Source organism: Xenopus tropicalis, chromosome 2, assembly GCF_000004195.4.
Source record: "Xenopus tropicalis strain Nigerian chromosome 2, UCB_Xtro_10.0, whole genome shotgun sequence".
In the NCBI taxonomy this organism is placed as follows: domain Eukaryota; kingdom Metazoa; phylum Chordata; class Amphibia; order Anura; family Pipidae; genus Xenopus; species Xenopus tropicalis.
Genome location: NC_030678.2, coordinates 64,774,380 through 64,798,710, shown reverse-complemented (window position 1 = coordinate 64,798,710; position 24,331 = coordinate 64,774,380). Strand labels below are relative to the sequence as shown.

The 24,331-nt window shown below is 40.8% G+C and overlaps 1 protein-coding gene across 2 annotated transcripts in view; it reads right to left on the bottom strand.

The window, feature by feature from the left end:
* cntn2 (contactin 2) overlaps nucleotides 1-24,331 on the bottom strand; it is a 155,242-nt gene that overhangs the window by 73,139 nt on the left and 57,772 nt on the right. For both annotated transcript variants that reach the window (XM_031896843.1, XM_018091567.2), the window contains 3 exons: nucleotides 6,468-6,618; nucleotides 6,156-6,283; nucleotides 1,203-1,378 (listed from right to left, as the gene is read on the bottom strand). In XM_031896843.1, the coding sequence (XP_031752703.1) occupies nucleotides 1,203-1,378; nucleotides 6,156-6,283; nucleotides 6,468-6,618 (455 nt within the window). The remainder of the gene's footprint in view (nucleotides 1-1,202; nucleotides 1,379-6,155; nucleotides 6,284-6,467; nucleotides 6,619-24,331) is intronic.

Here is a 24,331-nt window from a genome sequence, read left to right as displayed (position 1 = left end):
GCATCTGTTGGTGGAGTATTGATTCTAAAATACAATTAGATAATTGTAGTGTAAGACATTTTAATGCATAAACCAAAGCATTAGCTAAAACTTTTGCGAGTTCAGATGTGGGATAAGGTAAGATTGGAAGTTAACTAAACACTACAGCAAGCCTTTGTGGTCAAAAATGAGAGCACTTATAGTTTCTTTTAGTCGCCAGGCAGTACTTTTGATATAATTTGCCACATTTTCCTGAATCAGAATTTTCAATTCCAGATTTTTCCATACATTTCAGTGAAATTTTCATGTGATAAATAGAGATATAGCGAACCTCACAAAAAAGTTCGCAAACCCGTTCGCGAACTTCTGCCAAAAAGTGCGAACATTTGCGAACTTTGCGAACCCCATAGACTTCAATGGGAAGGCGAACTTTAAAACCTAGAAAAGCCATTTCTGGCCAGAAAACTGATTTTAAAGTTGTTTAAAGGGTGCCACGACCTGGACAGTGGCATGCAGGAGGGGGATCAAGGGCAAAAATTTCTCTGAAAAATACGTTGTTGACACAGCGTTGCGTTTTGTGCTGTAAAGGGCAGAAATCACACTACATTCCTAAACTTGTGTAATAAACTGCTTTTACAAGGACTATTGGGTTACAGCAGATGATCAGCACAGGACAGCTGCCCACAGCAGCTACATACAGAGCAGTAGAAAGTAGATTACTAGTCAGCAAAGCTACCTAAACTGTCCCTCAAATCCCTGCACAGCTCTCTCCCTTTGCTAACTCAACAAGCACACACAGGCAGAATGTAAAATGGCTGCTGGGCTTCGGTTTATATATGGAAGGGAGTGGTCCGGGGGTGGTCCAGGAGGGAGAGCTGCCTGATTGGCTGCCATGTATCTGCTGGCTCTGGGGTGAGAGGTCAAAATTTGGCTCCAGCTAAGGCGAACCCAAAATTGCGAACATCCGATTTTCGTGCGAATTAGTTCGCCGGCGAACAGTTCGCTACATCTCTAGTGATAAAACAATTATATTTTTTTTCTGAAATTGAATCTGACCCATGTTTCTGTCTAGCAAACTGAATAAAAAGTGCAAAAGACAGACAAGCTGCTTTCAACTGCAATTTCATTTACAAATAACTTATAATTATTGAACATGTTGTATACAAATTTTGCAGGTAAGGGCTATGAGTTTGTCTAAATGCTGTCCTATTTCAGATTCTTACCATTGAAGTTCTCCTATAGTTTTGTGCCTCTTTCTCGAAGTCTATGGGAATACCATTCAGTGTCCAAGTGAAAGTAAGATCCATTGAGGGGTCATGGGAGGCATGGCACTGTAGTGTAATACTGTCTCCCTGGTTAATGTCTGAGCCAGAAGGAGCAAGAGTGATCTTTGTGGCTTCTGCAAAACACAAATGAGAGACAAAGTTGCTTGAAATAATATTTTCCATGTTACAGATTTTGATTTTCCAAATTTAGAATGCTTATAATTGCAAGTTGTAGTGTTTTACTAATAAGGGATTTATCTAATCCAAAATTTGTCTTTGGGATTTGGGCAAATCCAGTGTAAAGACAAACAGAATCTGAACATTTCTGTCATGTGAATTTAAAGTTCTGAACAACTGAATGCTACATATTTTTGTTCACAACTAATGCACTGTTTTTAATATTCTTAAATTTTAATATGCAATTATGATTTCATATTTGGCTGATTTTTTGTCAGTATTCAGTATTCAGTTGAATCCAATCATTATTAATGATTCACACATTCAGAATCCTTTATGCATGTACTTCCTCCACTCAACTAGACTTGTATTTGGGGGTACCTAAATCTTTGACCCCATTTTTCTTCACCATGCATACACGCTGTGGCAAATATTTCGCTGTTTTTCCATATTACTTTAATCTGCAGCTGTATTCTTATGGATGCTAATATGCAGAGAGGGGTTGGCATTATGCACACCAAAAGTGCAGTTTGGATTTAGATACAACAACTGATTTCTAAATTAAGGTCTATTGGTCATGTCATTGTTGTTTGCACATGCATAGGAAACTAGGTAAAGGATTGTGTGGTCGTCCAAGTAGCTTTGCTACTGTAGTATAACAGGTTTCAGTAGTGATGTTTAAAATGTGCTCTCTGATTCTATGGTTAAGTTTTCTACTAGTTTGCATCCACTGACACATGGCTAACTACTAGAGGGATGTTCAAATGTGGATCCAGGCAATGCATTACTTGTAACTTTATTGTCAAAACTCAAACCTTCACTTCATCAGTCACAATGAATACTTATTATATCAAACATTACATCAACTGCAACACTAAGGGGCTGATTTACTAATCCACAAATCCGAATTGGAAAAAATCGGATTGGAAATGAACATTTTACGATTTTTTCGTAAATTGTTGCAACTTTTTCGTAGCCATTATGACTTGCTCATAAATTGTCGCGACTTTTTCGTAGCCATTACGACTTGCTCGTACATTGTCACGGCTTTTTCATAGCCATTACGATTTGCTCGTAAATTGTCGCAACTTTTTCATAGCCATTACGACTTGCTCGTATACTTTTTCGTATTGAGCGCTTGTAAACGGCAGGCAAACCTTTGCGACTTTGCATGATTTTGGAAGCCTCCCATAGGACTCAATGGCACTCTGCAGCTCCAACCTGGCCCAAGGAAAGTCAAGATACTGAAACTTGAATGAATCTGAAACTTTCGTACTCGGCACGACGGCTACGAAAAAGTTGCGACAATTTACGAGCAAGTAGTAATGGCTACGAAAAAGTCGCAACAATTTACGAGCAAGTCGTAATGGCTATGAAAAAGTCGCAACAATTTACGAGCAAGTCGTAATGGCTACGAAAAAGTTGCGACAATTTACGAAAAAATCGCAAAATACCGATCATTACGAAAAAAACGCATTCGGACGATTTTCGGACGTTCATGGATTAGTAAATGTATGTTATTTACTTACTTACATGCACTAAATGCAAAAAGCAAAAAACAATATGTGGGCCAAACGTAGAAAACGTAAGGATAGAATCAGAGAGCACATTTTAAACATCACTAATGTAACCTGTTATACTACAGTAGCAAAGCACTTTAATGATTGTTCCAATAGATCTTTGTCCTATTTGAACATCATAGGGATTGATAGAGTTTTCCCTGATCCTCGAGGGGGTGACATAATTCAGACCTTAATAAGAAAGGAAACCAAATCGATATTTTTTCTCAAAACTAGACAACCGAATGGTCTCAACTTTGATTATGATGTAACTTGTTATGTATAACCTGCTTAAAATATTGGATTTTCACTCTCACAACCGAAATCTACCTTAAATCCTTATATAAAACCGTTTAACTCCTCACAACCTGTCATTTAATTGTATAATTACATGATGTCTGTGATTGGCCAACCTTAGGGCTTCCCCATTGGCCACCTTGACTTTAAATACTGTGTATGTTGTAATTGCTAGTCAGCCTATTATTAAGTACCCTATTGGTATGAAACGCGTAAGGCTTTTGTTTTTCTTATATATGGATTAAATAAATGAATACACTTTTTTACATTTAATTTGACTGCTGCTGTTTGATATACTACTTCCTGGGAATCTGAGTGCCTGCCTATATTTCTTTCTACATAGTTCATGTAGAAGTCAATGGCAGTGGTCCCTTCCCTTTCCTTGAAGTTCTTTCTTTTGTTTCAAAAATTAGAGATTTAGCTAAGAAAAACCCAATACTGGCACCACCCAGCTGATTGCTAAATATTTATTAATAAAGCAGAGTTTAGTACTATAACATTTAACTTTTAATGATCTGCATTAAAAACAGCTATTCAGTCCAACAGACCAGACACCAAACAGAAATCCAATTAGGTTAAAAACCCTTATGTGACTACCCGAGTAGTGATCAAATGCTATATAGTGGCAGCAGACGTGACTGAGACGTGAGCCACTGCATAATACAGAGCCAGCAATACACTTGAGCGCTAGAAGGACACATGGGGAGAATAGTGATTATATATATATGTGTAATTAAAAAAATGTAGTGCCTTTAACATAAGCCTCAGAAAGAGAGGCCAAAAGGTCAGGACTTAGGGCAGCCACAATCACTTCCTTAGGGACAATAGTGTCAGGTTCAAGATATTCTTTAGGACTAGAGACAAAACTCCTGGAAAGGGCATCGGCTTTCAAATTCTTGGGCCCTGCTCTATAAGATAGGATGAAATTGAAACGGGTAAAGAATAAAACCCATCTTGCCTGTTAAAATGTTTAGCAGATTCAATATACAGTAAATTCTTATGATCAGTGAAAACAGTAACAGGATGTTTAGCTCCCTCTAACAGATGTCTCCATTCCTCAAAGGCCCATTTAACTGCCAGCAGTTCCCTGTTACCGATATCATAATTAGCCTCTGTACGGGAGAATTTCCTTGAAAAGAACCCACAAGGATGAACCTTACTAGAAAGAGGGTGGCACTGTGACAATACTGCTCCAGCTCCCACCTCAGAAGTTTCAACTTCAACGAGGAAAGGTAAAGTAGAATCTGGGTGACACAGAACTGGAGCGGAAATAAAAGCTTCGAAATACTAGGATTAACCCCCTTTTTAGTAAGGGCCGTGATTGGGGCCACCAGGGAGGGAAAACCCCTTAATGAATTGTCTATAATAATTGGCAAAACCCAGAAATCTTTGAATGGCACGTAAAGAAAGGGGTTGAACCCAGTTCAAAATTCTTTCTACATTGGTTGGTTCCATCTCTGGAGGGAGAAATGATGTACCCTAGAAAATGAACAGAAGGAACCTCAAAAATAAATTTCTCAAGCTTAGCATATAATTGATGCTAAGTCTCTGTAGTACTTCCTGAATGTGGCAACGATGATCTTCTGAATTAAAAGAATAGAATATCATCTAGGTATACTACAACATAGTGCCCTAGAAGGTCACAAAAAAATGTCATTTACAATTTCTTGGAAGACTGTAGGAGCGTTACCAAAAGGCATTACCAAATATTCATGTAATTCATGTCCATCACGAGTATTAAAGGCCGTTTTCCACTGATCCCCCTCCTTAATCCGAATTGTTGTATGCACCCCTCAGATCATGTTTAGGGAAAATAGAGGCACCCTTAACACTGTCAAAGAGCTCTGAGATCAAGGGAAGGGGGGAACGATTTTCAACAGTTATCTTATTCAGACCTCTGTAATCAATACAGGGCCTAAGACCACCATCCTTCTTGCTTACAGAGATGAAACCTGACCCAGTGTGCTGGACCAATTGTCCATCTGCTTTGTCGAAGCTTTGAGTTCCTGTCCTGTAAGTTGGTTCCTACCATGCTCTTGTCCCCATTGGTTTTGAATACCTGGTTTCTGATTTCTGTTTGTCTGCCTGTTCTTAGTCTACTTGCAGCCTATCCTGACCCTGTGTCTGAACTTGGGAATGTTTCCTGCCTGCCTGCTTTCATTTTCTGCCCAGGTCTGCATGGTTTAGTTTTGTTATTAAATTCTTTGTTAGCATGCAGTTTATGTCTTGCCTCAACATACATAGCACAGTACAATTTGTGTAAATGGGGAAACCAGCACTAATAGAGTCCTTCAGCAAACAAAAAATAGTGCTTCTAGGCTGTATCAATCACTTACATTTGAACAAGGAACTCAGGGGCGGGCCAAGCCGACCGGGCGCCCTAGGCAACCCGGTCGGCAACCTTCCCCTTCCCCCTTTGGTGTACATGCGCAGTCCGGGGTGGGGGGAAGTTGCGATGTGATGGGCAAAGAAGGAGGACAAGTGCATTTACCAGAGCATTAAAACACCGTAAGAAATCTTTTGCACCTCATTGCAGCATAGCAAGCAAGCTAAAATGCTAGGAAAGAATTTTTTTTGTGTAAAAAAAAAAAAACCAAAAAAAAACCATGGTGAATTGTACTGATTTTTTGCCCTTCTGTAATAAATAAGCCCTAATTATAAATTATTTTAGAACATTAAATGTGCTTTTAAATCTACAGTATTTCTGAACGGAAACAACAAATTCAGAGCTCTTAATGCATACTGCTTTTTTTATAATGCTAATGATTCATACTTAACATATAACACAAACGTATTTTTCCATCCATGCTTACGTGCTCAAAACTCCTCCTATTTGGTACACATATTTTTAGAATGATTAGTTAGGATTTTAATTTACCTCTAACACTTAGAACTCCAGTGCTGTTTGATTTTCCCATTATGTTTTCAGCAAAACAGGTATATTTCCCCTCATCAGAGCGTGAAATGTTCCTTAGGATTAATGTCCCATTTGCAGTGACAGTTACTCTGCAGGAATGTAAAGGAGAGAGAGTCACTTTGCAATAGCCATTGAAAAAACACAACCAATTTAATTTGCATTAGTTTAATTCAAAACATGCAATGTGCTAGTACTACATTGATCTTACTTTAATTTACCTTTGACCTCACTAGACTAGATTGTATGAAAGGTTACAATTCTTTGCAAAATTACCGGCTGCTGTTAAACAAAAGTTCGGTCCCCTTGCTCCACAAAATTAATGGCGTAGGTGCGGCTCGTGGATTACACTGTATAATGACTTCACCACCACGTGCTGCAGGGATCAGACGCTTTACTGGTGAGAGGCGAAAATCTGGAGCCAATGCTGAAGAAGATAAAATGCCCCACCACACAAAAATATCAGTAACCGTAAGTAAAGAAATCTTGGAATAAAGTTTTGGAATAAGTATCACAATTGGAGATTATTAATAATACAAAGCACAACATTAAAACATACATGGATGGGGGGGGGGCGTTGCTGACCGGGCTCCTGAGCAGCAGTTTCCTCCAGGCGCTCCTGGGGATTCCAAGTAAATCTCCCTCCATCCCTGCCCCATAATAGACTTACCCCCTCCAATAGTGCAGAAAGCACCTAAAACCCTGGCAGGAAAAAAAAAGTGCAGTGTGGTATATATATAATACCCAATCCTCAGCGATCTTGCAGTGATGATATTCCGTGTTTAGTGAAGACAACAAACTTTGTAACGTATACTGGTGATCCTGCAGCTCCTCCTCAGATCAACCCCTTTGACTGGGTCCCAAACGTTTATAAAGATAAATAGCAGGAGCGCATATATGTAAAAAACAAAAAACTAATAGTGCAATATGTTTAGAATATGTAATTCCTAAGTGAAACCATCAACCAAATTAAAATAAAAGTGTGTGGTGCACAGAGGTGCTATTGGACTCCTGAGGAAGCGTACCGAAAGTACGTGAAATGCGTTGAGTTTTTTCCAGAACCTGTTTATCTTCTGCATTTTGATACGGCTGCAACTCGTTTGGGAAACATCTTATACATGTATTGCCATCTGGTGAGCGGTTTGCATTACTGCACTTGGTGTATCAGCTTATTAATAATAAAGCACCACACACTTTTTTATTTTTATTTGGTTGATGGTTTCACTTAGGAATTACACATTCTAAATGTATTGCACTATTAGTTTTTTGTTTTTTGTCTTTTACATACATGCGCTCCTGCTATTTATCTTTACAACCCTGGCAGGGTCTGACTGGGGGGTGAAGGGCCCACCGGGGCTCCCGCCCCAAGTGCCCTGCGCGTCCCCTAACCCGCCCCCTCCCCCCCGCAGGGGCCCCCCTAACCCCCCTTGCAGGGCCCCCCACCCGCCGTCCTCCCCCCGAGCACGTACATTTAACGCGGCAGGGGAGGAGCAGTCAGGCAGGGGAGCGTCGGCAAGGGTCGGGTCCGACCCTGAACCATGGTGCTAGTGTCCCATGCTCATTTAACAATGTGACAAGCCTCTGCCATATAATATCACTGCTGCACACTGAGCAAACAAACTAAACCTGATTTAACCCTAGGTAAAGCTGCTTAACCTACATTCATCAACACTACGATGTAATTCCCTACTGTGGTAGGGGTATGCTGTACAGTTGATCTAAATCCTTTCAGACCAGTGCACCTTGGCCTGTGTTGGCCCTCCAGCCCACAATTATCCTCCCTACCTTGCAGGAATTCCACCACTGCATTAATAATATTAATACCTCTGCCCTTGATACCTAAAAATGGGGAAAAACACACACAAATGCACAACAGAGGCAGCTTCAAGAATGGAGCAGTATGCTTGCAACAGTCAAGAGGAAGTTTCATCCTCTCCTCCCACCCCAAGTGTATCTCCCCCACTCTCTGCGGCCTCTGAGAAGCCACAGACTGGAGACCCTCCCTCAGCACCAACTCCTGCAGATCTTATGTCTGCTATCTTGCAATGCCAAGCCAGTTTAACCTCAAACTTCACCTCTAAAATTGAGGAGCAAACAGTGACAGATCGCATGGTCTGGAAAATCGACAGCACCACTCCAGTGCTGGAGTTTTGGGACTCCCTGAGAGATTCGAAGGTGCCCAATCTGAATCATTTGCGGAAAACTGGCTGAAAGAGTTACTTGGCCAAGATATATTCTCCTCACAATTTGTGGTGGAACGGGCACATTGAGTACTCCTAAGACCTCCCTCCCGGCGCTCTGCCAAGGGCATTCTTGCTTTCTTGCTCAAGTTCCTCAACTACAGAGACGCTGCCCTTAGAGAGGCTAGAAGGAAATGTGCAGGCACCAGAATATCCCTCTACCTGTATACTGATTATTCGTCTATTATACAGAAAAAACTTTGCTCCTAGATGGGAGTCAAGCACAACTCAGAGATCTTGGCTTGGAATATGCAATGATGTACCCTGCTAATGGAAGGAGACAGAGCTCACTTTTTTGAACGACCAGAGCAGGCACTGGAATGGCTTGAACAAAGGCCCCACAATCCCCTGTTGTTTGCCCTCGATTCCTGACATCTGCTGTGCAATTTACTGTAGAGGGATTCCTCAACTAGTGGCTTGGTATACTAACTTTCATTTGCCATCCTGGGAATTAAACACACACTGGAGTTGAACTCTGGACCATTGGCTCTTAATTGTGCCTGGCCCTGGACGGAGCCATAAATCTCAGGCGAAGCAAAGCTTCTTTTGATTTGATTTCAAAATTTACCCTACTTCTTGCATTACTACTGGGCCATGTATCTATACATTTTTTTCTCTCTTTTTTTTTTTTTTTTTTTGTTCCTCAACTTACTGGATAGATTTGATGGTGCATCAGAATTAGTACACCCTTAACTGTTCCATTTTTGGGCTTAACTGCCTGTGTTCCCCTATTTGACTATATTGTTTAGGGAAAATGTGTCTTCAGGTTGGGTGGAGGATACAGGGTATGATGTTGGGGTGTATATGTTATGTTCTCTAAATAATATAATTATAGAATATAAAAGAATAATATAATTATATATAAAAGAATAATATAATTCTAAATAATTCTACTCTTTTCTTTGTCCTTGCCTCACCAAGGAAGAGGAAAGAAGAAACAGTTGGTAACACATGCTTATTAAATGCACCTCTTTTACTTAGATGCGAGGGATCCCAGGTGGCTCTCCCTCTCATCCTTTTGTTTGTATGTATGTACCTGTATGCGCCACAAGGGTACGCAGCGCTGTACAATCTTACAGAATACAAAATTACACACAGGGAGGACAAGTGATATAATAAATAAATACAATAAATATATATATAAAAAGTGCCATGTGGTATGAGACACAGTAGGAAGGAGGTCCCTGCCCCATAGAGCTAACAATCTAAGTGGTTGGGTAACATACAGGCACAAACCGGAAGGTAAGAGTGCATCAGGTATGGGCATTTGCCCTTAAGCGCAGGACTAGACAAAATAATGTCTTAATGCTCCAGAAGGTAACAGCTGAGCTTTTTCTTAAAGAGAGTTAGTGAGTGTTCCCTACGGAGGGATTCAGGGATAGAGTTCCAGAGGTAAGGAGCAGCGAGATAGAAAGGTTTAAGACGAGAGAGCGCAGTGGGTGTGGATCGTGTAAAAAGACGGAGGCTCTGAGAGGAGCGGAGGAGACGACCAGGAACGTGCAGGGAGACTAGTGAAGAAATGTAGTGAGGAGCAGAAGAGTGAAGGGCTTTGAATGTCAGCAGAAGGATTTTGTAAGCTATCCTTTGCAACCAACAGGCAACCATGCAAGAGAGCTTAATTGAGGCTGAACAGGTTCCCTCTTAGGAGAGAGCAGGAGGATCCTGGCAGCAGAGTTTAAAATTGATTGCAGGGAAGAGAGGTGGGAGTCTGGGAGGCCGGTTAGTAGGAGATTGCAGTAATCTAAGCGGGAAAGGATAAGGGCATGGATTTTTAGCTGTTACTTGTGAAAGAAAGGGGCGTATCTTGGCAATATTGCGGAGGAAAAAACGTCAGGTTTTGGCAGTGTTATTAATATGGTTAGAGAAGGAGAGTGACTGGTCAAGATAACCCCAAGGGAGCGTGCAGAATTTACAGGGTTGATGGTCATGCCATCAATAGTGATGGTGAAAGGAGGAGGAGGGCCATGTTTGGGCGGGAAAACCATGAGCTCTGTTTTAGCTTGAGTTTGAGGTGGCGTCGGTTCATCCAGGAGGGGATAGCCAGGAGGCAGTTACCAATCTGTGTTTGAACATCAGTGGTTAGTGCAGGGGTGTCTAAACATATCTGGATGTCATCTGCATAAAAGTGATATTTAAGACCAAAAGAAGAAATAAGGTCTCCCAAAGAGAGAGTGTACAGGGAGAACAGCAAAGGGCCAAGCACAGAGCCCTGAGGCACCCCCACACTAAGCGGAACCGGGGAAAAGGATTTGTTAGCAAGAGCGACAGAGAAGGAGCGGTTAGAGAGATAGGAAGAGAACCAGGATGCAGCCTGATCCCGGATAGCCAGAGAATAGAGAATTTGCATAAGGACAGAATGGTTGACAGTATCAAAAGCAGAGGAAAGGTCTAGGAGAATGAGGACTGAGTAGCGTCCTTTGGCCTTGGCAGTCTGGAGATCATTTGCCACTCTACATAAGGCCGTCTCAGTGGAGTGCGCAGGCTGAAAACCAGACTGCATAGGGTCCAGCAGATTATGGGTGCAGAGGAAGTTAGTGACACTAGAAAAGACAAGGCGTTCCAGGAGTTTATAATATCCAGGTTCTATGAATGTCTCAACACGGCCTAAAAGCAATATTCTGGAATGTGGGATTAATGACAAGGTTAAACGGTCCATGGTACTAGACACTGCCCGAAAGTCAGAGGCAGATCTTATGCAGGAAACCCACTTAGTCGGACAGAAACTATTGATCCTGTATAACCAAAACTGCCACCTTAGCCTCACCCCCCCCCTCTTCCTTTCTTTTCCTGTTTTTTTCTGTTGTTTAACGGTTTGAAATATAAAATATGCAAAATAAAATCTTATATATCTTATATAATCTTATAATTGGTATCACTGAGACCTGGTGGGATGATAAATGCAACTGAGCTGTGAATTTAAATGGTTATACACTTTTTAGGAGGGACAGAGAGATCAAAAAGGGTGGAGGGGTTTGTCTTTATGTAAAGTCAGATTTAAAGCCATGTAATAAAGACATTACCAATGAAAACGTTGAATCTCTTTGGGTAGAAATTTCAGTAGGGCTGAAGGTCACAAAGAAAATGATCATTGGTGTATGCTATAAACCACCCCATATAGATGAGGGGGATGAGACCCAGCTATTGTTGCAAATGGAGGAGGCTTCAAAACTGGGTCAAGTTGTTATTATGGGGGACTTTAATTACCTTGACTTTGACTGGAGTAATGGGGTGGCTAAGTCAGAAAAAGCTAGTAGGTTTGTAAATATGCTAAATGACAACTTTTTATTTCAGGCGGTTCAAGAACCTACTAGGAATGACTCTATTTTTGACCTGGTTATATCTAATAATAATGAACTCATCTCTAACATTTGTGTGGGTGAGCATTTGGGGAACAGTGATCACAACATGGTCTCCTTTGAGATAATGCTGCAGAGACAGCTCTATAAGGGAGTAACTAAAACACTCAATTTTAGAAGTGCAGAATTTGCCAGTTTAAGGGCATCTCTGCAATGTGTCAACTGGGAAAGGCTTTTCATGGGGTTAGACACAGAAGGAAAATGGAACATCTTTAAAACATTGCTTTGCAAGTATACACAACAGTATATTCCCCTTGTAAGCAAGGAGTGGCATCACAAAGCAAAACCTTTATGGCTGAATAAAAGAGTTAGGGTCGAGGTTGGTAATAAAAAACGTGCTTTTAAAGCATTCAAGTTAGCTGGGACAGCGGAAACTTTCATCAGGTACAAGGAAGCAAATAAAGCATGCAAAAAAGCTATCAGGCAAGCTAAAATAGAGATGGAAAGGGATATTGCAGCTAGGAGTAAGAAGAATCCAAAATTATTTTTTAATTATGTGAATAGTAAAAAAATGAAGCAAGAAGGCTCGGGAACCTTATTATCACGGGGGGGGGGGTAAGTTGGTTGATGAGAACGGGGAAAAAGCTGAAATTTTGAACTCTTATTTTTCATCTGTCTATACATCTGACGAGCCAGATAATCAAGGCTTCCATTTTAATATGCCCAGTTCTAGTAATTTAGCTACTGACGCATGGGTCACTCGGGAGGAAATTCAAAACAGACTTGAACATGTAAAGGTAAACAAAGGTCCAGGAACGGATGGGATTCATCCCAGGGTATTAAATGAGCTGAGCGCTGTGATTGCCAGACCTCTTCACTTAATTTTTCAGGATTCGTTGAGGTCTGGCATGGTGCCGAGAGACTGGCGGATTGCTAATGTGGTGCCGTTATTTAAAAAGGGATCCCGTTCTCAGCCTGAAAACTATAGGCCCGTTAGTCTGACATCAGTAGTAGGAAAACTTTTGGAATGGGTAATAAGGGATAGGGTACTTAAATACATTGCAGTTCACAATACTATTAGTTTGTGCTAGCATGGTTTTATGCGTAACAGATCTTGCCAGACTAATTTAATCGCCTTTTATGAGGAGGTGAGTAGAAACCTCGATGCTGGAATGGCAGTTGATGTCATTTACTTGGACTTTGCTAAAGCGTTTGATACTGTACCTCACAGAAGGTTAATAATCAAATTAAGGAATATTGGCCTAGAACATAATATTTGTAATTGGATAGAGAACTGGCTGAAGGATAGAGTACAAAGAGTGGTGGTAAATGGAACATTTTCTAATTGGACCAGTGTGGTTAGTGGAGTACCGCAGGGGTCAGTTCTTGGTCCTTTGCTTTTTAACTTGTTTATTAATGACCTGGAGGTGGGCATAGACAGTACTGTTTCTATTTTTGCTGATGACACAAAATTGTGCAAAACTATAAGTTCCATGCAGGATGCTGCCACTTTGCGAGCGATTTGACAAAATTCGAAAACTAGGCAGCAAACTGGAAAATGAGGTTCAATGTTGATAAGTGCAAAGTTATGCATTTTGGTAGAAATAATATAAACGCGAACTATCTACTTAATGGTAGTGTGTTGGGGGTTTCCTTAATGGAGAAGGATCTAGGGGTTTTTGTAGATAACAAGTTGTCTAATTCCAGGCAGTGTCATTCTGTGGCTACTAAAGCAAATAAAGTGCTGTCTTGTATAAAAAAGGGCATTGACTCAAGGGATGAAAACATAATTTTGCCTCTTTATAGGTCCCTGGTAAGGCCTCACCTTAAGTATGCAGTGCAGTTTTGGGCTCCAGTCCTTAAGAAGGATATTAATGAGCTGGAGAGAGTGCAGAGACGTGCAACTAAACTGGTTAAGGAGATGGAAGATTTAAACTATGAGGTTAGACTGTCGAGGTTGGGGTTGTTTTCTCTGGAAAAGAGGCGCTTGCGAGGGGACATGATTACTCTGTACAAGTACATTAGAGGGGATTATAGGCAGATGGGGGATGTTCTTTTTTCCCATAAAAACAATCAGCGCACCAGAGGTCACCCCTTTATATTAGAGGAATGGAGCTTCCACTTGAAGCAGCGTAGGTGGTTTTTCACGGTGAGGGCAGTGAGGCTGTGGAATGCCCTTCCTAGAGATGTGGTAATGGCAGATTCTGTTAATGCCTTTAAGAGGGGCCTAGATGAGTTCTTGAACAATCAGAATTTTCAAGGCTATTGTGATACTAATATCTACAGTTATTATTAGTGGTTGTATATATAGTTTATGTATGTGAGTGTATAGATTAGTAGGTGTGGGTTGTGTGTGCTGGGTTTACTTGGATGGGTTGAACTTGATGGACTCTGGTCTTTTTTCAACCCTATGTAACTATGTAACCTGGAACTGCAGTTACCCAGTGACTAACTCTGCAATGTTTAGGGACCCTAGGATTCACAGTTAAAGAACGGCAGCAGTTTAAATTTGAACCAGTAAAAGTCAATAGGTGAATTGTGGTTGGTGGGTGTTCCCACTTTTTCTAGTCGAAGTCACCCAGTGGGCACCCTGGCATAAATAGTGTGAGAATGACAGCATTTTAAATGTAAACCAATGAAATTCAATGGATGAAATCTGATTGGCTGTTAGTGGCCCAACACACTTTTCTAAATTTGACCATGTGATTCAAGTTTGGTGAGTGTAGCCTCATAGATGTAAGTTTAGCAGCAGTTTAAATTTCCCCATTAAAGTCAATTGGTGAAATTTGATTGCCTATTGTTGGCTCTTCCCACTGGGTCATCCAACAAATATCATTCAGGGTTCATACACCATGATTATGTTATTCAAGTTTGGGGATTGTAGCTTCAAAGCTTTAAGAGTGGCAGCAGTTTGAAAATCTTCCCTGTCAAAGTCAATGGAAAAATTGGGGTGTTCGGAGTGGCGCCACAATAAGAGGGGGGGGGATTGCTTAGAAAAGCACAAACAACCTGCTCTGCTATAGGGTGAAGAAGTGTGGAGAGTGTTGTACCCATAAACTAGGAAAGATCTTCCATTCCGTACTCCTGTACTGTAGGTTGCTGCCTGATTAGGCTGCAGGTGAGCAGCAAATAAGAGGGCTCTGGGATTACACAGCATTTTTTGTAAATTGACGGGTTGAAAACTACTATTTTCAGGAAGTTGAAACTACTATTCCGATTGTTGAAACTACTATTTTCAGGAAGGCCTTTGCAGGCAACTCCCTTTTGAGGGCAGATTCTTGCCATCTGGGTCTGTTTAAGGGCATCCCTTTGGGGCAGTTTTATCGTTTGCTGAGAAACTGTAGTACCAAAGAAAAGTTTCCTAGAACAGGCCTGTCTTTTGCGAGATAGGTTTCTTGATCATACCAAAAGTCAATATCTATAGCTTTTACTAAAGCTTTGTGTACCAAGAGGTCAGATTTGCTCGCGAATCAAATTTCCAATAGGGATAAGGTGAATAAGGCTTACTAACAGGCTGGTGGCTGACTGAATCAACTGCTTTTTCAATTCAACAAAAAAAAGGGATAAGTATTTTTTATTAACTTTATTCAGAATCATTGTGTTTTCTAACTGTTGGGTTTAAATTTTTTCAAAAGTATTTGCTCTTTTTGGTGCCAATTTACAAAGTTTGGTTAACTATAAGGCTTACAGCAGGTTTGCCAGAGTTACATTCCTTTGTAATTACCCTCAGTTTGAGGGGGTGGGGTTTGATTAGTTGACCTTAACAGACTGTATAAATAGAACCACTGGCACTCCAGTGGAGCTTGCTCTGGTGGTAGGTGCTCTATAAGTGATTGCTCTTTAAGTGGGGCTCTGTAAGTGGAGTTATAATCACAGGAGTTAGTGGGGGTTCTGTAAGTGGAGTTATAATCACAGGAGTTAGTGGGGGTTCTGTAAGTGGAGTTATAATCACAGGAGTTACAAACTAAAGGAGTTAAAACAAGGTGTTTATTTTAAAGCCTTTTTCACCAATTTTTGTTTAACTGTTTCTGTAACTGGGAGAATGAGTGGCAGCAACATTGAAGGTATGACACAGTGCACAGCCTGTCGCATGTATGCAGTTGTGGAACAACAGTTCCAAAGTGCATACCTCTGTTGTGGATGTGAGCGAGTTGCCACTTTAGAGGCTCGCGTTAGAGCTCTAGAGGAACAAGTTGCAACACTGCGTTCTATTGACAATCTTGAAAGAAGTCTCTTGCTAACTGAACAAGAACTAGCGGGGTCAGATAGTATGGGGGGGAGGGGAGCAAGGAAAGGATGATAGGGCAGTAAGCTGGGTGACAGTTAGAAAATCTAGTGTGGGGAAAAGAAAAAGGGAGGCTGCTCCAGGGTTTGCGCATCCCAACAGATTTGCCAGATTGTGTGAAGAAGATGGGAGTGTGAACTCTGGACTGGCGGTTCTAGATGAGGCTGATCTCTCTAACAGCCGGGAGACCAGTTTCTCTAGTAGTGGTGGGGAGGAGAGCAGAGCTAGGCCTAAACAGATGGTGGTTATAGGGGATTCGATCATTAGGAAAGTGGACAGGGTAATCTGTCGAGCGGATCGCTTCAACCGGACAGTTTGCTGTCTTCCTGGTGCCAGGGTTTGGCATGTGGTTGATCGGGTCGACACATTATTGGGTGGGGCTGGATATTGCAGCTAGGAGTAAAAAATTATTTTTTAATTATGTGAATAGTAAAAAAATGAAGCAAGAAGGGGTGGGAACTTTATTATCACGGGGGGGGGTACGTTGGTTGATGAGAACGGGGAAAAAGCAGAAATTTTTAACTCTTATTTTTCATCTGTCTATACATCTGAGGAGCCAGATAATGAAGGCTTCCCTTTTAATATATCCAGTGCTAGTAATTTAGCTACTGACGCGTGGGTCACTCAGGAGGAAATTCAAAAGAGACTTGAACATGTAAAGGTAAACAAAGGTCCAGGACCGGATGGGATTCATCCCAGGGTATTAAATGAGCTGAGCGCTGTGATTGCCAAGCCTCTTCACATAATTTTTCAGGATTCAGTGAGGTTTGGCATGGTGCCGAGAGACTGGCGAATTGCTAATGTGGTGCCATTATTTAAAAAGGGATCTCGTTCTCAGCCGGAAAACTATAGGCCTGTTAGTCTGACATCAGTAGTAGGAAAGCTTCTGGAAGGGGTAATAAGGGATAGGATGGTTGAATACATTGCAGTTCACAATACTATTAGTTTGTGCCAGCATGGTTTTATGCGTAACAGATCTTGCCAGACTAATTTAGTTGCCTTTTATGAGGAGGTGAGCAGGAACCTTGATGCTGGAATGGCAGTTGATGTAATCTACTTAGATTTTGCTAAAGCGTTTGATACAGTACCTCACAGAAGGTTAATGATCAAATAGAGGAATATTGGCCTAGAACATAATATTTGTAATTGGATAGAGAACTGGCTGAAGTATAGAGTACAAAGAGTGGTGGTAAATGGAACATTTTCTAATTGGGCCAGTGTGGTTAGTGGAGTACCGCAGGGGTCAGTCCTTGGTCCTTTGCTTTTTAACTTGTTTATTAATGACCTGGAGGTGGGCATAGAGAGTACTGTTTCTATTTTTGCTGATGACACTAAATTGTGCAAAACTATAAGTTCCATGCAGGATGCTGCCGCTTTGCAGAGCGATTTGACAAAATTGGAAAACTGGGCAGCAAACTGGAAAATGAGGTTCAATGTTGACAAGTGCAAAGTTATGCACTTTGGTAGAAATAATATAAACGCAAACTATCTACTGAATGGTAGTGTGTTGGGGGCATCCTTAATGGAGAAGGATCTAGGGGTTTTTGTAGATCACAAGTTGTCCAATTCCAGGCAGTGTCATTCTGTGGCTACTACAGCAAATAAGTTACATAGTTACATAGTTACATAGGGTTGAAAAAAGACCTGTGTCCATCAAGTTCAACCCATCCAAGTAAACCCAGCACACCTAACCCACACCTACCAATCTATACACTCACATACATAAACTATAAATACAACCACTAGTACTAACTGTAGATATTAGTATCACAATAGCCTTGGATATTCTGATTGATCAAGAACTCATCCAGGCCCCTCTTAAAGGCATTAACAGAATCTGCCATTACCACATCACTAGGAAGGGCATTCCATAACCTCACTGCCCTCACCGTGAAAAACCACCTACGCTGCTTCAAATGGAAACTCCTTTCCTCTAATCTAAAGGGGTGACCTCTGGTGCGTTGATTGTTTTTATGGGAAAAAAGAACATCCCCCAACTGCCTATAATCCCCTCTAATGTACTTGTACAGAGTAATCATGTCCCCTCGCAAGCGCCTCTTTTCCAGAGAAAACAACCCCAACCTCGACAGTCTCACCTCATAGTTTAAATCTTCCATCCCCTTAACCAGTTTAGTTGCACGTCTCTGCACTCTCTCCAGCTCATTAATATCCTTCTTAAGGACTGGAGCCCAAAACTGCACTGCATACTCAAGGTGAGGCCTTACCAGGGACCTATAAAGGGGCAAAATTATGTTCTCATCCCTTGAGTCAATGCCCTTTTTTATACAAGACAGCACTTTATTTGCTTTAGTAGCCACAGAATGACACTGCCTGGAATTAGACAACTTGTTATCAACAAAAACCCCTAGATCCTTCTCCATTAAGGATACCCCCAACACACTACCATTCAGTAGATAGTTTGCGTTTATATTATTTCTACCAAAGTGCATAACTTTGCACTTATCAACATTGAACCTCATTTTCCAGTTTGCTGCCCAGTTATCTAATTTTGTCAAATCGCTCTGCAAAGCGGCAGCATCCTGCATGGAACTTACAGTTTTGCACAATTTAGTGTCATCAGCAAAAATAGAAACAATACTGTCTATGCCCACCTCCAGGTCATTAATAAACAAGTTAAACAGCAAAGGCCCAAGGACTGACCCCTGCGGTACTCCACTAACCACACTGGTCCAATTAGAAAATGTTCCATTTACCACCACTCTTTGTACTCTATCCTTCAGCCAGTTCTCTATCCAATTACAAATATTATGTTCTAGGCCAATATTCCTTAATTTGATCATTAACCTTCTGTGAGGTACTGTATCAAACGCTTTAGCAAAGTCCAAGTAGATGACATCAACTGCCATTCCAGCATCAAGGTTCCTACTCACCTCCTCATAAAAGGCAACTAAATTAGTCTGGCAAGATCTGTTACGCATAAAACCATGCTGGCACAAACTAATAGTATTGTGAACAGCAATGTATTCAAGTACCCTATCCCTTATTACCCCTTCCAAAAGTTTTCCTACTACTGATGTCAGACTAACAGGCCTATAGTTTTCAGGCTGAGAACGGGATCCCTTTTTAAATAACGGCACCACATTAGCAATCCGCCAGTCTCTTGGCACCATGCCAGACCTCAATGAATCCTGAAAAATTAAGTGAAGAGGTTTGGCAATCACAGCGCTCAGCTCATTTAATACCCTGGGATGAATCCCATCCGGCCCTGGACCTTTGTTTACCTTTACATGTTCAAGTCTCTTTTGAATTTCCTCCCGAGTGACCCATGCGTCAGTAGCTAAATTACTAGAACTGGGCATATTACAAGGGAAGCCTTCATTATCTGGCTCCTCAGATGTATAGACAGATGAAAAATAAGAGTTCAAAATTTCAGCTTTTTCCCCGTTTTCATCAACCAACGTACCCCCCCGTGATAATAAAGTTCCCACCCCTTCTTGCTTCATTTTTTTACTATTCACATAATTAAAAAATAATTTTGGATTCTTTTTACTCCTAGCTGCAATATCCCTTTCCATCTCTATTTTAGCTTGCCTGATAGCTTTTTTGCATGCTTTATTTGCTTCCTTGTACCTGATGAAAGTTTCCGCTGTCCCAGCTAACTTGAATGCCCCAAAAGCACGTTTTTTCTTACCAACCTCGACAATAACACTTTTATTCAGCCATAAAGGTTTTGCTTTGCGATGCCTCTCCTTGCTTACAAGGGGGATATACTGTTGTGTATACCTACAAAGCAATGTTTTAAAGATGTTCCATTTTCCTTCTGTGCCTAACCCCATGAAAAGCCTTTCCCAGTTGACACATTGCAGAGATGCCCTTATACTGGCAAAGTCTGCACGTCTAAAATTGAGTGTTTTAGTTACTCCCTTATAGCGCTGTCTCTGCAGCATTATCTCAAAGGAGACCATGTTGTGATCACTGTTCCCCAAATGCTCACCCACACAAATGTTAGAGATAAGTTCATTATTATTAGAAATCACCAGGTCCAAAATAGCGTCATTCCTAGTGGGTTCTTGAACTGCCTGAAATAAAAAGTTGTCATTTAGCATATTTACAAACCTACTAGCTTTTTCTGACTTAGCCACCCCATTACTCCAGTCAATGTCCGGATAATTAAAGTCCCCCATAACAACAACTTGACCCAGTTTTGAAGCCTCCTCCATTTGCAACAATAGCTGGGCCTCATCCCCCTCATCTATACGGGGTGGTTTATAACATACACCAATGATCATTTTCTTTGTGACCTTCAGCCCTACTGAAATTTCTACCCAAAGAGATTCGACGTTTTCATTGGTAATGTCTTTATTACATGGCTTTAAGTCTGACTTTACGTAAAGACAAACCCCTCCACCCTTTTTAATCTCTCTGTCCCTCCTAAAAAGTGTATAACCATTTAAATTCACAGCCCAGTCACATTTATCATCCCACCAGGTCTCAGTGATACCTATTAAATCATAATTTTCAATACATGCAATAGCTTGCAGCTCCCCTAATTTACCCGACAAGCTACGCGCATTAGCCAGCATGCAGCGGAGATTATTACTTCTCCCTCTGATGTTTACATTAGCTAAGGGAGAATTAGAGCTAAGGCAATTATGAGACTGCTTTCCTTGTAACGGAAGCTCCTTATCTGATAAACTATATGCCCCCCTCACTCCTCCCCCACAACCCTTTGCTAGTCCCCCTACCCCGTCTACACTAATTTTCCCATGGAATTCTAGCTCACCCACCCCCCCCTTGTCTAGTTTAAACACTCCTCCAACCTCTTAACCATTCTCTCCCCTAGCACAGCAGACCCCCTTCCATTGAGGTGCAATCCGTCAGGGCTGTATAGATTGTACCCCAAGGAAAAGTCAGCCCAGTGCTCTAGGAACCCAAACCCTTCCTTCCTACACCAAGACTTTAGCCACGCATTTAGCTCCCTAAGCTCCCGCTGTCTCCCTAAACTTGCACGTGGCACCGGCAAAATTTCCGAAAAAATGACATTGGAGGACCTTTGCCTAATCTTAGAGCCTAGATCCCTGAACTCACTCTTTAAAGTCCCCCACCTACCGTTCATTTTGTCGTTCAAATAAAGTGCTGTCTTGTATAAAAAAGGGCATTGACTCAAGGGATGAGAACATATTTTTGCCTCTTTATAGGTCCCTGGTAAGGCCTCCCCTTGAGTATGCAGTGCAGTTTTGGGCTCCAGTCCTTAAGAAGGATATTAATGAGCTGGAGAGAGTGCAGAGACGTGCAACTAAACTGGTAAAGGGGATGGAAGATTTAAGCTATGAGGTTAGACTGTCGAGGTTGGGGTTGTTTTCTCTGGAAAAGAGGCGCTTGCGAGGGGACATGATTACTCTGTACAAGTACATTAGAGGGGATTATAGGCAGTTGGGGGATGTTCTTTTTTCCCATAAAAAAGCACCAGAGGTCACCCCTATAGATTAGAGGAATAGAGCTTCCATTTGAAGCAGCGTAGGTGGTTTTTCACGGTGAGGGCAGTGAGGCTGTGGAATGCCCTTCCTAGTGATGTGGTAATGGCAGACTCTGTTAATGCCTTTAAGAGGGGCCTGGATGAGTTTTTGAACAAGCAGAATATCCAAGGCTATTGTGATACTAATATCTACAGTTAGTATTACTGGTTGTATATATATAGTTTATGTATGTGAGTGTATAGATTGGTTAGTATAGGTTGTGTGCTGGGTTTACTCGGATGGGTTGAACTTGATGGACAATGGTCTTTTTTCAACCCTATGTAACTATGTAACTATGTAACTAATAAGAATAATCGGGTGCCCACTTTTGTGACAGCATACAGTAATCAATTTTATAGGATCAGAGGTATCGTCAATAGTCTCATTCTGTTTCTTTTTAATGATCCTGATTTAGCTATGATATTGCAAGGGGGATGTAAATTTGTGGCACGTAAAGCTCCTACTTTGGGCAATACCCTCTCCCCCACGCTAGGGAGATCACAACCAGTAAAAAATACTTGGTTAACTGCAAAAGGGACTTATAGTTGCGGAGCGCGTAAATGTGTGACTTGTGCTTATGTGAAACGGTCCACCAGTTTCCAGAATTCTGTAACTGGGAGGTCGTTTGACATGCACTTTTATGCTAATTGTAATACACAGCATGTTGTATATCCTTTAACCTGTCAAAATTGCAGTGTTCAGTATGTTGTCTGCACGACTCGTTCCCTGAAAAATAGGATGCGTCAACACATCAGACATATCAAGTAATAGTAATATCAAGTAATAGTAGCAGTCCGGTAGCCAGACACTTTACGCAATGTTGCAAATCAAATGTATCCTTTTTACAGATTCAGGTAAGTGATAGGGTTTTGCCTGATGACAGAGGCCCAGACAGGCAGGCCAGACTCTTACGTTTGGAAGTGAAATGGTTATTTATCTTGGGCACACGCTATCCTGCTGGGCTTAACTCTATATTTGATGCTTCAGTCTTCTGTTATTAATTTAGAACTTACTTTGTATTTTTCTTTTTTGCAAGTAATGTAGTTTTTATTTTGCTTTTTTTCTCTGATTTTCTTGCTTAGGATGTCTTTTCTGTTTTCTTTTGTGCGGTTTATTTTCCTTAATTTTTAAATTGGTGGGAGGCGTGGTTTTGTTCAGTCCATCATTGTTGTTTCACTTTTTAAATCCTTTTGTGACTGTGTATCGTTACCTATGATTAAGTGCGCACATGCACAAAACGCGTCAGGCACCTTTGGTTTTAAATGGAATAATAAAAAAAGTTTTTTTTAGCAAACTCCATTGTCCGCGTGCTTGGAGTTCCTTCAATTGCTTATTGTTATTCCCTTCAGCTACGAGTTCGGGGCCCTGGGCACCCGGACCACTTCTGGACTCTGGTGAGCTATTTAAATGTTATTTGATGTTTTTAACTTTCCTTTACTGTTTTGGGATCGGATACTTTGGAGACAGGCTCGGGGTTTGTACACCTGAGCCTCCATGTGTCACCAGGTATGACTTGCATTACCATCCCATTATACTATTATACTATTAACTTTGTAAATTATTTATTGTTTTATTTTGGAGTTTACTTTTGTTTTTTTGGGGTGCACTCAGAGATGGCATGTGACAACATATTTTTAAAAAAAATTGACTTTCCTTTAACTTCTTGCTGCAATACCCTTTTCTAGCTCTATATTTTAGCTTGCCTGATAGCTTTTTTGCATGCTTTATTGGCTTCCTTGTACAGGTATAGGACCCATTATCCAGAATGCTCGGGACCAAGGGTATTCCGGATAAGGGGTCTTTCCGTAATTTGGATCTTAATACCTTAAGTCCACTAAAAAATCAATAAAACATTAATTAAACCTAATAGGATTGTTTTGCATCCAATAAGGATTATTTATATCTTAGTTGGGATCAATTACAAGGTACTGTTTTATTTCTACATAGAAAAAGGAAATCAGTTTTAAAATTCTGAATTATTTGATTAAAATGGAGTCTATGGGAGACAGCCTTTCCGTAATTCGGAGCTTTCTGGATAACGGGTTTCCGGATAAGGGGTCCGATACCTGTACCTGATGAAAGTTTCAGCTGTCTCAGTTACCTTGAAATTTATGATTTATTAATGTTTAGTTAGGTTTGATTTGTCGAGTACCATTGAAGTCCTATGGATGCTTAGAATAGTAGAGGAATATAATAGAATGTCAGTGACAGCCTTTTAAGGAGAAGTTAATCTCATGATTGTTTTGTTTCACCTAGTTTCAAGGGAAAGTTCATCCATTCGTTGTCTTGTGTTTCACACAGTTTCAAGGGTAAACTAATCCCTTCAATGTTTTCTGTTTCACCCAGTTACAAGAGGAAGTTAATCCCATCATTGTTTTCTATTTCACCCAAGTTTCAAGTAAAACTTATACACATTATTGGTGGAGCAATTCCTGTTTGGGAAAAATAAAGAGGATTCATGGAAACAAATGTCCATTTAAACTCAAATTTTTGGAGTTTTAACAATACTTTCAGCTCGAAAAATTCAGGATTTCAGAATATAAACTCAAAATGTTCATACAAATGATTCAGGCATTATTGTGACATTTTATAAATACAACAATGATCAAGTATAATTCTAATTTATACCATGCCAAGTTTATACGACTTTCAACGCCAGAAATAAACACATTTTAGTAAATCAGCCCCTTAGCGTTTTAGTTACAGGTATGGGACCTGTTATCCAGAATGCTTGGGACCTGGGGTTTTCTGGATAGGGGGTATTTCCGTAATTCGGATCTTCTACCTTAAATCTGCTAAAAAAAAATATTTAAACAGTAATTAAACCCAATAGGATTATGTT